Consider the following 14,492-nt stretch of genomic DNA (forward strand, 5'->3'; position numbering starts at 1 on the left):
CTTTCTCATTCAATTTGTTCTCTTGCTTCTTCCTCAGGGGAGACAAAACCCCTGAAAGCGCCATCCACATACTATATATATATCATTCTACAAATTACAAAAGGGGGCTTTGTTGTTATGTGCCTTCATGTCGATCATGACTTATAGAGACCCTATGAATCAGTAACCTCCAATAGCATCTGTCATGAACCACCCTGTTCAGATCTTGTAACTTCAGCTCTGTGGCTTCCTTTATGGAATCAAGCCATCTCTTGGTTGGCCTTCCTCTTTTTCTACTCCCTTCTGTTTTTCCCAGCATTATTGTCTTTTCTAGCAAATGATGTCTTCTCATGATGTGTCCAAAGTATGATAACCTCAGTTTCATCATTTTAGCTTCTAGTGATAGTTCTGGTTTAATTTGTTCTAACACCCAATTATTTGTCTTTTTCGCAGTCCATGGTATGCACAAAGCTCCCCTCCAACACCACATTTCAAATGAGTTGATTTTTCTCTTATCCGCTTTTTTCACTGTCCAACTTTCACATACATACATAGAGATCAGGAATACCATGGTCTGAACGATCCTGACTTTAGTGTTCAGTGATACATCTTTGCATTTGAGGGGGCTTAAACATCTAGAAATCAGCACAAGGGAGATGGTGGAAGAGTCATACAAAGCAAAAAAGTATGCAAGTATTTCAACGGGGGAACATCCAAGCGTTTCAGTTATAGGCTCTGTTACAGTATTGTATGAAGACCAGGAAGTCCTGCCAAAGGCTTCAAAGAAAAATCCAATTTTTGAGGAAGGATTTGAAGGAAGTAGGTGAGGGACATTGTGGAGGCATTGTGAAAGGCAGTTCCAGGCATAAGAGACAGTAAAAGAGAATGGATGGAGCCATTCATTGGCCACATCCACTGCTCAGAGAAAAAGCAGCTGTATGGGGTTAGTTTCAGTCCTCCCTGCTAAAAAGCACACGTGACTTCCACACCTAGGCAGCTGGGCGTGCGTATGTATGAGTTTGGGGGTTTTCTGTGTCATTAACTTCCCTATAAATCACTTTGAGACTCATTTGATTGAAAGGTGGAGTATATATCTTCAGTAAATATATCTGAGGAAGTAGGAAGCATTTGAATGGCTGAGTGTAGCACAGCTGGGGTAACAAAAGTCACAGGCATGGATGTACTGGGATATAAGAGTGGAGGCTGAGGGTGGGGAAAGAGGGTTACAGATAGTTTTGAAGGAACAGAACAAGAAATCTGTGCAAGATACGGAACCAGACAGGAAGATTTAAGCAGGAATGTCATCTAGTCTGAGAAACAAGAGAGCTGAATGATTTGGGTGACACAGCACTGGAGCGGGAGGGCCAAGGTAATGCTATGGAAGACCAAAGAGAAGACTACAGTAGTCAAAGCAAGGAATTGAGCTCTTTGGAGGAAAGCTAGGATATAAATGTAACAACAGCACTAACAATAACAATAACTATATCAGGATATGGACCAAGGTCACATAATGTGGGCAGCATCTCTGAAATACTTCCATGCAAAACTTTTGATAATGGCTGATGTTGTCTTAGGAAATATTGTACATGGTGAGTTTGTTTGGGAGGATGGCATGATTTAGGTATCCTAATTTTTAAATATTATTTGCTATGGTTCCAGGTTTCATTGCGTTTTCATCATGTTATTTTTGAGTTGTTAACATGTTCACAATGTTTCTTGGATTGAGATTTGTTTTTAATTCCAAAACACGTTTAGATTTAATTTTTTTAAAAAAGTTGTGATATTTATCCAATATCTTTGGCTGTGTTCCTAAACGCACTTGCCTGAAAGTAATTTACTTACTTCCAACCAAACACATTTAGAATTGAAGTGTTGAATAATGCTGGAAATGGCCCTCAGCATTTCTTGTAACACTTTCATTTTAGAAAGCTAGCAGACAAGCTCTGCAGTAGCAACCAATTACTTCTGTCTATCTGGAAAGAAATTCATGGTTCTACCAATACTTTCTCACGGCCAATCTCTCACTTTTATCTCACAACCTGGGAGCAAATAATCTGCAACAGGGTATGAGAAAAGCAGTGAGGATAGTTAAAAAGAAAAGCAGAACAAATAATTCTTTAAAGAAATCATAGCATGCAAAAGACACTGAAACAAACAAGTCAGTACAGATGTTAATATGGGGCTCCAAACAGAACTAGTTGGTCTTGCATCAAGGTAAATTGGCCAGCAACCATTAAAATAATCAGGGCCACATTTAGATTTGGATAAATGCTTAAAGTGCAAATTTAAGGTATGTCTCTTAAGACATACTCTTAAGAGGTGCCAGACATGTTAAACTTTATTCCGTTTTTGTCAGAGGTATTACAAGAGGGCAATAAAGACAGGGCCTTCTCTGTCACAGTACCTAGACTGTGGAACACTTTTCCTGGGGATATCTGTACCTCCTTCTCTGCCTGCATTTAGCTGGGTAGGTAAGACCTTTTGTTTGCTTGTTCCAGAAGGCTTTCAATCTTTGACGGTTACTGCATTATACAGTTGCTGTTACTGTGTTTTGTTAGCTATGATGTCTTATTATTTTAACTTTTTTATATTTTTTACTCTTTTAGCTAGTTTGTTAGCCCATTTTAATATCATATAATATAAATAAAAGTAGAACATAAATATACTTAAATAATAAAGCCTTAGAGTACTAACTGAATGCTACAGAATAAAAAGTACTGATATAAGTTGGAGGTTGCAGTCCTCTATCTGTAGAAGCAAACATATACTGTCTTTACAATATTGCATTGCAGTAGGTGAAAAGAGAAATCCAACAATTCTGCCACTCGTTTAAAACATTTGTGCAAGAAACTTGGTAACAGTGACATGGGGCAGAACATTTTCCAGTACTTTATTTTTCCATGGGAAAAAATCAGTTTCATAAGTTTATTAGTAATAATTAACGGATGCCAATTGAAAATACATTACATAGGAACATAAGAAGAGCCTGCTGGTTCAGGCCAATGGCCCATCTAGTCCAGCATCCTGTTCTCAGAGCGGCCACCCAGTTGCCCATGGGAAACCCACAAGCAGAACCTGAGTGCACAGACTTCTCTCCCCTCCTTTGCTTTACAGCAACTGACATCTGGAAGCATATTGCCTAAATAAAAGTAAAGCAATAATGCTAAATTAAATCACTTTTTAGGACATCAGAAAAATTCCATATTTTTTTCCAGAAAACCTACATCTTACTTGATGTACATTTACTGTTGAACTTAGACAGCCCATATGATTTAGGTGAAGCTATAGTTGTAACTTCAAGATATTCTAAGCTACAAAGCTAATATGCTATACAAATAAGCAGCACCTTGCATATAAAGAAACATGAAAGCTATTTAAGGATTCTCCCTCTGCCATTGCTGCTTGTAGATAAATCACCCCAGTAAACACAGAATCATCAAAATGGCAGCGTACAGATATCCAGGGCAACTAAAATACTTAATTCCAAGTATTTATCATAATAATGGAGATGCATCCAGGGGCGGGGGGAGTCTACCTGGTTATTCTCCTGAGAAAGCCTAGCTGAAATAAACTGAAGATTCATTTCCAATGTGCTTGCATAGGAGAACTTCCCAATGGACTTTTCCCTAAATATTTAGGTCTGGAGTACAACACCACTCTCCACACTTTCAACTCCCAACAACTGGTATTCAGAGGCATACTGCTTCCAACAGCGGTAGCGGAACATAGACACTGTGGCTACTAGCCATTTATAGCTTTATTGTCCATAAATTGGTCTAATTCTCTTTTAAAGCCAAGTTGGTGGCCCTCACTATGTCTTGTGGGAGGAAACTCCATAGTTTTACCGCACTGTGTGAAGAAGTACTTTCTTTTGTCCTGTCCTGATCTGAGTTCTAGTATTATGAGAGAAGCTTCTCCCTACCCATATTCTCCACACCATGCATAATTATATACACCTCCATTATGTCTCCCCCGCTACTCATCTTTTTTCTAAACTATTATTATTGTTGTTATGGTTGTGATTTATTTATAACCCTCTTTTCAGCCCAAAGGCCTCCAAAGCAGTGAGCAACATATTAATACAACACGAGATACAATAAAAGTACAATATGTTATTAATCATCAATCAAAACAATGCAAGGCAGCAACATCATAACATATTGATGTAGCCCCAAATGTCTTCCTTGTGTAGAATTTTTGATATCTCACAAGGCTGGCCTTTTGACAGGGACCTTGGCACTCCATTGATAGGATTTCTCACCAGACTACATCATAATTTTAATTAACACATCTTAGACTATAATCATTTTAAAAATCATAAAACGATCTCAAAACTATTAAATTAAAAACCTCAACAATCTTAAATCCATGCAAAATGAACCAAATCAAGCATTGAGATATAAGTATTTTGCACACGATTCCCTAAAGAAGAGTTTGTTCTGCTTTTCCCCCCAGTACTTTTTCCAGGTGTTACATAAACAAGCTATTTTATCATTATCATCACCATGCAAGGCAATGTTTATACATGATCCAGAACATACTAAAATACTGAAGTCTATCTGGTAATGTAATTTCCCCCAACTTTTTAATTTTAACTTACTAAATAAATGTCTGGCAAAAAAAACCCAACAACTGTTGAAGACGAGTGCAACACAGCCCCACTTCCCATGTGTAAGGGTGATGTTCTGCTTCCTCCCCAAACCAGGTTTTGGGGGTATGTGGGGGGTGTAGTGGAAACCCTGTTGCGTCAGGTGCCACTATGTTGGATCACCTTATATGAGGCAGCCTTGCCAGCATATCCATGAAAGCTACTCGCCCACTTCCTCATACAACTGTTAAACATTTGGGTGTGGTTGCTAGCCTGAACACAAACATCTGTTGTGACACGTGAATTCTTATCTGCCAAGGGTAACCAAGTGAGTGATTCTTGTATCTGCAAGCCTGCCATAAGTCTAACTGCAAGATACAACCTTTGTCATATCATATCATAATTACAAATGAATTCAGTGAATCATACAAATTGGCATATTGAAATATAAATCTGAATATACATATTTTTCACGCCAAAAATTTCAGAAGAAAAAACCCTCAGTTCCCCAGAAAGTCTCTTCCACAAAAATTACTTCAGAGAAATGACAGCAAAGATATTACAATTGCAGAGCACCCACACACTACTATGAATTCATTACATACATTTTTATTAGAATATTAATCTTTACAAGGACTGTATGAAACCCAAGATTCTACAACAAAGGCTCTTACCATATATGGAGTGAGAAATGCCAGACGTCCAAGCTGGATTTAGAAAGGGAAGAGGCACCACAGATCACATCACAAACATATGTTGGATAATGGAACGGTGCAAGGAAATTCAGAAGAAAATCACCCTGTGCTTTATAGATTACAGCAAAGCCTTTGACTGTGTAGATCATGAAAAACTATGGAATGTTTAAAAGAAATGGGGGTGCCACAGCATCTGACTGTCCTGATGCACAACCTATACTCTGCACAAGACAGAATATGGAGGAATTGACTGGTTCCTCAACAGAAAGGGTGTGAGACAGGGGTGTATTTTATCACCCTATTTATTTAATCTATAAGCCAAACATATCATACGGAAAGCAGGATTGGACCAAGATGAAGGAGGTGTGAAAATAGGAGGAAGAAACATTAATAATTTAAGATATGCAGACAATACCATACTACTACCAGAAACCAGTAATGATTTGAAATGAATGCTGATGAAAGTTAAAGAGGAAAGCACAAAAGCAGGACTACAGCTGAACATCAAAAACACTAAAGTAATGACAACAGAAGATTTATGTAACTTTACAGTTGACAATGAGGACACTGAACTTGTCAAGGATTATCAATACCTCGGCACAGTCATTAACCAAAATGGAGACCATAGTCAAGAAATCAGAAGGAGGCTAGGACTTGGTAGGGCAGCTGTGAGAGAACTAGAAAAGGTCCTCAAATGCAAAGATGTATCACTGAACACTAAAGTCAGGATCATTCAGACCATGGTATTTCCGATCTCTATGTATGGATGTGAAAGTTGGACAGTGAAAAAAGCGGATAAGAGAAAAATCAACTCATTTGAAATGTGGTGTTGCAGGAGAGCTTTGCGCATACCATGGACTGTGAAAAAGACAAATAATTGGGTGTTAGAACATATTAAACCAGAACTATCACTAGAAGCTGAAATGATGAAACTGAGGTTACCATACTTTGGACACATAATGAGAAGACATGATTCATTAGAAAAGACAACGATGCTGGGAAAAACAGAAGGGAGTAGAAAAAGAGGAAGGCTAAACAAGAGATGGCTTGATTCCATAAAGGAAGCCACAGACCTGAATTTACAAGATCTGAACAGGGTGGTTCGTGACAGATGCACTTGGAGGTCGCCGATTCATAGGGTCGCCATAAGTCGCAGACGACTTGGAGGCACATAACAACAACAACAACAACAGCATGAAACCCAATTGCATACTTGACCCCCCCCTATGGCTAGAACATTCAAAACATTTAATCATAAAACTGATTTAGCAATTTAGTGCTTAGAGAAGTAAAATGTTTGATTCTTTGACATGATTTACCAAGTGGGTAAGAGCTCTCAAAGAACATCTAGTACTGGAAGAAAAAAAACATCCACAATACATTATTTCTCAGGCTTTCCAACTGTTAAAAAGTGCAGGAAATAACCCCTGTAAAAAGCAGGCAGGAAGAATAACATAAAAGCTACTGCACAGATTTCACAAGCTTCATGCTACAATTATTGAGAACAGAAAAGTCATTATAATTTGCTAGTTTAAAAAAATTAGTTCTTATAAAAGGTTTTTCTTCAAAGAGAGATCATTCTACAGAGATTGGTGTGTGCCCCACTAACAGAAATTGAAGGCGACTGTACAGGCACTCAAGCTTTCATTCTTGGTGACTTCCTCAAGAACAGCAGACATGCCTGCAGAACTACATATGGTCAACCACGCTGCAGCATTTTTGGACCTCTTTACCTCTCTTCCATACAAAACACATGATACCTATGCTTCAGAAAAGTGTTTAAAGAAGTGATGCAACAGCTGTGCAACTGGTGAAATGTTATGACTCGTGGGGTTACACCGACATTGCAAATGAAACCAAGAGCTTGTGCTGGCTGGCAAGAGGATCCACAGCATCAAGCCACCTTAACAGAACACAGCCTCATGATGTCTTACAAAGCTATTACACAGCACAACACCACTTCCTGCCAACATCCCATACAGGCCCTCCTATCCCTTGAGACCTGTGCAAGGTTTTCTTCATCTCCCCCCCCTCTTTTTACTCCCTTTCCCCCTTCAGTTCTCTGTCTCCTCCACTCAACTTTCCCTTAGATCCCTGCTTCTCAGTGGCTTACCACTGAGTCTCCATTTCCATAGCCAACCTTCATGTGGGCTCTCCATTCCTTGGCACCTCTACTCCCTTACTGCAGCCTTCATGCTTTTATCCTTCTTTTCTTCCAACGCCACATAGTCCTCCTGTTCATAGCTGCATGAAGTTCTTCTCCCAGCCAAACTAATAAGAAGGTACATTTTATTCTGCCCTACCCCCATGCTACACGCAATGTGTTGCAGCAGGAAAAAAGCGGAAAGCAGGCAGCCAATGCTTTATTTTATGAAATGAGAATGGGATTACCCCTTAGAATGCTTTCAAAATAATGGAATTAATATTGATTTGTTATTTATCCACTGCCAACAACAAGCACAGCACTTTAGAGGTTAAAGTGAATATTGGCCCCATTTCCCAAAAAAGCTTACAATCCAGAGCTGCAAAAAATGAGATAAAGGAACAGAAGTACATAAAACAGGGTGCAAAACCACAACCCAAGTTTGCAATTCTAAACACACTAACTTAGAAGTATGTCCCATTGTAATCAAAGGCACCAACTTCCAAATAAACATACCTAAGATCGCAATGATTCTTGAGGAAGATTAAAAAGGGGGGCACATAACAAGGAAAGGAGAGAAAGACGATCCACAACTTGACAGCTAAAAACTACAGAGCCACTTAAACTGGAGACATTTTTAATGAACAGAAGTGTATGTATTTGTGTAGTCATACAGTTTATAGAAAGATCTTACTCAACAAGAATAATGTAATCCTGAAAGTATGAACAGAGAGAGATTCAAAAGCCAGCCAACAGAACCTTACTTAGTCCTGTGTCCACATGTTAAGAGAGCCTCAGGAACACTGTACTTGTTACAGCACTATCCAGACTCTTTCTCAAATGCTACCTAAGGAATCTAATGCTTCTACATTGCAAAATTTTACAAGGGAGCAGAGAATTTAACTTCAGTCAAAAACTCTTGAGTGAATCTTTGAAACCAGAGTGGCTTTTGCTGTTCACTCCCAAGCATGCACAAAGAGTCCTAGCTAGCATCTTAATTCATGCCCAGTTCAAAGCATCCCAAGTGCAACCACTCCATTATGTCACCACATACATTCCAAGATTCTGGAAATTTTCACCACCTGCTGGCCACAAACCCAACTCCTCCAGGAGGCTGCCTTGCATGGGTCAAGCCTCCAGCGTGGCAAGTGGCTGGATTTCACTTCCCACAGACTACATCAGATGCAATCAAAGCATTTAACATATCATCCTAGAGTACTCTCAGAGTGACACCAACATAAGAGCATAAGAAGAGCCTGCTGGATTGGGCCAGTGGCCCATCTAATCCAGCATCCTGTTCTCACAGTGGCCAATCAGATGCCCACAGGAAGCACTCTCAGCTCCTGCAGCTACCAGCAACTGGTTTTCAGAAGCATACTGCATCTGACAATGGTGGCAAAACACAGTAATCATTGCCAGTAGCCACTGATAGTCTTATCCTACATGAATTTGTCTAGTCTTCTTTTAAAGCCATCCAAGTTGGTGGCCATCACTCCCTCCTCTGGGAGCTAATTCCATAGTTTAACTTTCTGTCCTAAATCTTCAACTTTATTGTGGCCAGTAGGCAGTGAGAACAGCACTCACTTGCAGCACCAGACACAATCATTTTTAGAACTACCTCCCCAGCACCAGGTGAAGGCCTTTTATTTACCTAGGCTTCTAAATTCTCTGTTTTTACACTCTTTTTAACTGATTCATGCTACTGATTCTTTCAAGTTGTTCTTGCTGATTTAACTCTCGTACTGTAATCTGCTGTGGGTTTTTTAAATTGTTTTAGCCATTGTTGTAAGTCTCCTCGGGAGTTTTATTGTAAACTGAAGGGTTTACAATAATATAATAATATAGATATAATATAAATTTAAATAGAATAACTATAACATAAATAAATAATTGTAGGGTTTTCTCCAAAGAAGCTTGAACCTGCAACAATGTGTGATTCCATTCTGAAAATGTTTCTGCCCCAGCCAAAAATCCTTCCTAGATTTTGAGTTGGGTAAAATTCAGAGCATCTAAAACTCCAATTACTGCACCAGTAGAGACCAGTTTAATTTCCGTGACCTCAGGCTTCCAACAATCCTGGAAAAAGGAAGTGGGAGAGGCTCCTGCTCAATAACTGTGTTTTATACCAAACTCAGCCTCCCTGAATCTGCCTGTTTTTTTCCCTTTGGTTCCCATATGCACTGTACTCTTATGAACTGCTTGCTCCAGCTGCTTTCTGCCTTGCCTGAGTTCTTTCCCAGCCAATCCTCTTCACTGGCACGGCTGCGCAAGTATCCCATACCTGATCACACCAAGACCACCTCAATAGGCTCAGACACTGGATGACCATGCCAGCTATTCCCCTCAGCCGTGATTAATACAGGTTTGCAAATAGTCAGTTGCCTGGTAGCTTGTAATAGGTAGTAATCATCTCCAGACATTACCAGGCAAGTAATAAAGGTAAAGGTGTCCCCGCACTTGTAGTGTGAGTCGTTTCCGACTCTTAGGGTGATGTCGCACATTTACTAGGCAGACCATATATATGGGGTGGGATTGCCAGTTCTGTCCCCGGCTTTTCTTTACCCCCCAGCATAGTCTACTTAAAAATAGAAGAAATAGGACCTTCCCACCTCTCTTTTTAAGCAATTTACTTGCCAACAATGATCAACACAGATATGCATGAGTTGTTAATTGTTCAAAATACATAATAAAAATCCTGGTCTGTTATTCCAGATGACTATTAGTTTCTCTCTACTATAGACAAATGACGCTAGTGTTTCTCCGATGTAGATTGCTAGTTATTTCTGTTTGCTTTCCGTATGCTAAGGCAAATAATGCATGAACAATACCTGTCTTTTCAATAAACTCTTTGGGTTTTGTTTGGGGGGGGGGCTTTTAGCCTGAGGAGAGCCAGTGTGGCATAGTGGTTAAGGTGTTGGACTATGACCTGGGAGACCAGGGTTCGAATCCCCACACAGCCATGAAGCTCACTGGGTGACCTTGGGCCAGTCACTGCCTCTCAGCCTCAGAGGAAGGCAATGATAAACCACCTCTGAATACCACTTACCATGAAAACCCTATTCATAGGGTCGCCATAAGTTGGAATCGACTTGAAGGCAGTCCATTTCCATTTTTAGCTTGAAAAAAATTGGGTCACTGACAGCAATAGATTTATTTAGTATATTTCTACCCTGCTTTTCTTCCATCCATCATGGAACTCTAAGCAGTATACAGAGTTGCGAGGAAATCTCCCATCCAGGCACTGACCAGACCAAAGCCTGCTTAGCTTCTGCAAGGTGGCTGCATCACATGCCCTTGGCTTAGACCATGTCTTGAAATAAGTGTCTGAGTTGGCAAAGCCATCCAAGGAACTTCAGTGCAATCAGCACTTTGGAGAGCTAGGCCTTGGAAAAGCCAAGTTAGCAAGTTCCTAATTCTACACCATTAAATGACTGTGCAATCCTATGCATGCCTACTCAGAAGTAAGTCCATGCAGGATTGCAGCCTGAAGTCACTTATAGCTTACCTGTCTTGACAATAAAGTCTGGTGATTTACTAGAGACAGAAGATAGTATCAAGTAATCATATAGAGGGCTGAACATATTAAAAGAAATACTGCAAAGTCTGGCTTTATCATGCAGGCAAGGCACACACATACAGTGTAGAGAATTGACCTCATACTTCGGAAACAAAGCCAGCTTATAAACAAGTATCCTAAAATATACTAAGCCAAACTATTTGAGGTTACGTTTATTAAGCCTATATTCGGCTTAGTTAAACCATGCATAATAAGTTTACTGGAAACAATAGCTGTAGCAACTTGGCAACTTATTTTTTCAAGAAAGACCGTCATTTCATTTTCTTTTTAGGTATAGCTTCCAGCATTGGTGCAGCTCACAGACTTGGTGTGACCAAGAACTGAACTCGAGGCAATATCCATTTCAACCACCCCAAGTCCCTTTGTTGTCGTTTTACAACCCTTGCAGCTATGCTTTCAATCATTCCCGAGTTGAGTTATCGTGTGCTTCCTACATATCCACTACCCCTGCTATACCCTAAGAAAGCACCATCACTGGGAGGCTGCGGGTAGTGAGCATCAATTAGCGAGAGAAAGCACATTGCACCCAGCCCAAGCTCCATCCCCGAGCGAGAGAAGGGATGTGTGCGGATGTGGAACTTGCATGAAGTCGGCTTCCTTCTCCTGTTTGTCGGACATAGAGCAAGAAAGAGGGGAGCAAGCGGGGGAAGGGGGTGGCCCATAGAGGAGGGGGAAGACAGCGGGGAAAGGATGCAACCCAAGAAGCTACACAACGTGCCTTAAAACCGGTGATGAGAGTGCTGAGAGAACGCCCGACTTACTTGAACATCATGGCCCAATCTCCCCGGCTACCCCTCAAATAATATCTCAAAAGGACCTTCTTCTCGCCGAAGAGCCCCCTCTAACTCTGCAGGCTCCCGAGCCTCAGTCTGAACATACCCAAAGGGACGCTTTAGTAAGCCCTCAAGAGACCAGGGCTGCGTGGCCAGGGAGGTTTGAGGTGACTTACCCATGTTTCTGCCAAGAGAAATGGGAGGAAAGAGGAGAGGAGGCGCTCTTTTTCCCCCCACCCGGCTGCTGCTGGGCTGCTTTGCTCTCGCCGCCTCCCCCGTGGCCAGGGAAGGACAGGCGGGGCCGAGGCCGGTGCAGCTGCTTTGCGGCCAAGAAGCGCACGGACAGGCGGCGGGAAGAGGGGGAGGGTTCGGTGGGTGGGAAGGAGGCAGGGGCAGCCTTGGCGCGCGGTGCCTTTCCTGCCGTGCCTGTGTGTATGTAATGTGTATGAGGGCACGCTGATACGTGCACGCGCCGCCGGCCGAGGAGAGGCAGGGGAACGCCCGCGCCCTGACTCGCAGGAGCAAAAGGAGGCGGAGGAAGAGGAGAGTTTTCCGGGGTGCGCGCGCCAGCTAAGGCCGGCCTATTCTCCTGCTTCCTTTTGCCTGGAGGGTGGTGAAATGGGAGTCTAGCTAGATTATTCGCTTGCTCTGTGCTGTGTGTCGATTGGATTATGAGTCAGTGCATTTCACTACATCCGGGCAAAGCACTGCGCGCGAGAGAACCAGCACAGCAGGAGGAGGGAGGCGGCGAGGGTTGGGGCGGGCGCAGAGTCAGCAGGGAGCGCCACACGGGGAGCAGCCGCGCGTCGCGAGAGAGCAGTGGCTTCATCTCCCGCCCCACCTGCCCTTGGCTATGACACTCCTGGAGTCCCTTGGTGCTGCCTGCCTGGACCTGGCTGCCTTTATGGGTTTTATATTATAAAGTTCTTCACGAGATAAAGTGTTCGGCTGTTTTCTATTTTACATGAGAAGAATGGTGACTACATGTCATACGGACAGAGCTTTCTTGTAAGCCTAAAAGTCGTCTTGCCTGCCTCGCGCAGAGCCGCTCACAAATTCTTAATACTGACAGGATGTCAACAAGGCTATTAATACCTGCCAGAAATAAGTTACAAACCACCAAAGCTACACTTTTTAGTGTTCTGATTATTAGCAATTTGAACACAGGCCTTTGCCAAACAGGTGGATGGTTATGATTTTTCATTGAACCCTAGGGACCAGTAGATTTTCCAGTGTAACTCCTAGCCCTAAGAAAGGAACCTTTGTACATTATCTCAGCTATATAACAAATACAGTAGGGCCCCAATCATACGGCGGGTTATGTTCCGGACCCCTGCTGAAAAGCGAAAACCCCTGAAAAGTGGAATTCATTGAATAGAATGGCGTGTGATGCCCAAAAACCGCCATAAAAGCGGAACAAGCGCCATATGAGTGGGGCTTTAGTCTAACTGCATCTAACAGACCGCCGCATTAGCGAAGCTCTGTAAAGCGAAGTGCCGTAAAGCGGGTCCCTACTGTAGTATTAACTGACCCTCTGTATTTGGGGGTGGGAAGAGTGATCCGTGTTCTGGGTTTCCCTAGAGTTCCTAGGGATCATATTATTTCTTCAGTGAGAAGATCACATAATAGTATACAAGCATCCTTGAAAGTCAACTTGCCCACCGCTATCAGTAATTTTCTAGAACGGGTTCCCAAACTGGTCTGTGAATCAACAGTGGTCCTCAAGCTTCATTCAGGTGGCCCATGTTAGGTCCATATTAAATATTCATATTGCTTTTTAATTATATTTTTATTGCTTCTTTTGTTTCTTGTGTTATACTTTATTCAGAGCTTGGAAAAGTTACTTTTTTGAACTACAACTCCCATCAGCCCCAGCCAGCATGGCCACTGGATTGGACTGATGGGAGTTGTAGTTCAAAAAAGTAACTTTTCCAAGCTCTGACTTTATTGTATTACAGTTTGCATTTTGTGGAATGCAAATTGCGGTACAATAAAATACAACATATGAAATAAAAGAAGCATTCCAAATCATATTGAAAATCAATCATAGGCATCTAGTACAGTGCATCACAATTGTTGCAACATGCAGAAAATTCATTAAATGGTCTTCCAAGACCATCAGTGATTTTCAAATTGTCTGTGTGTGGTGGTGGGAAGCTTGGGAACCCCTGCTCTAGAATGTGCGTCAAAGGGGAGGATACATAGCTCATAGCTGAGCACCGGATTTGCATGCAGAAGGCCCCAAGTTAAACCCCAGGCATCTCCTTTTATAAGCATCCCAGGTGGCAGGGTCTGACTGGGACCCTAAAGAGCTGCCACCAGTCAAAGTAGACAGTACTGAACAATATCAATCTCCCCTTCAAATGGTTTTGGACTCCTATCAGCCCTAGCCAGCATGGCCAATAATCAGGGATGATGGGTGTTGTAGTCCAACAACATCCGGAGGGCGCCAGGACGAGGAAGACAACAATCTGAGTCAGGATAAGGCAGCTTCATATGCTCACTCGTTTCATACATACCTATGAAGTGCTGAGTGTGTTCTAAGATACTTTTTTGCTTCATGTGAGGCCCAGTGGGGCCGGTTAGCTCTCTGTGTGAACTCATTGTGTGGACATATAGCAGAGGTGGGCAGACCTATGCAGCACACATGCAGAGGCTTCTCAGCAGTCCTCCAGTATTTACCCTCAGTGTGGAAGTTTGCCTTCTAGCTCAAAGTCTTGGCTTTTTATTTCCAATC

General features: G+C 42.0%; 1 protein-coding gene across 3 annotated transcripts in view; it reads right to left on the reverse strand.

Moving 5' to 3' along the window:
- RAP1GDS1 (Rap1 GTPase-GDP dissociation stimulator 1) overlaps nucleotides 1–12,431 on the reverse strand; it is a 150,801-nt gene extending 138,370 nt beyond the window's left edge. For all 3 annotated transcript variants that reach the window (XM_061582903.1, XM_061582905.1, XM_061582902.1), the window contains exon 1: nucleotides 11,932–12,431. In XM_061582903.1, coding sequence (XP_061438887.1) covers nucleotides 11,932–11,935 — 4 coding nt within the window. In that variant the 5' untranslated portion in view covers nucleotides 11,936–12,431. The remainder of the gene's footprint in view (nucleotides 1–11,931) is intronic.
- Nucleotides 12,432–14,492: the final 2,061 nt, after the last annotated feature.

The sequence above is a fragment of the Rhineura floridana genome, chromosome 9 (genome assembly GCF_030035675.1).
Source record: "Rhineura floridana isolate rRhiFlo1 chromosome 9, rRhiFlo1.hap2, whole genome shotgun sequence".
NCBI classification, from domain to species: domain Eukaryota; kingdom Metazoa; phylum Chordata; class Lepidosauria; order Squamata; family Rhineuridae; genus Rhineura; species Rhineura floridana.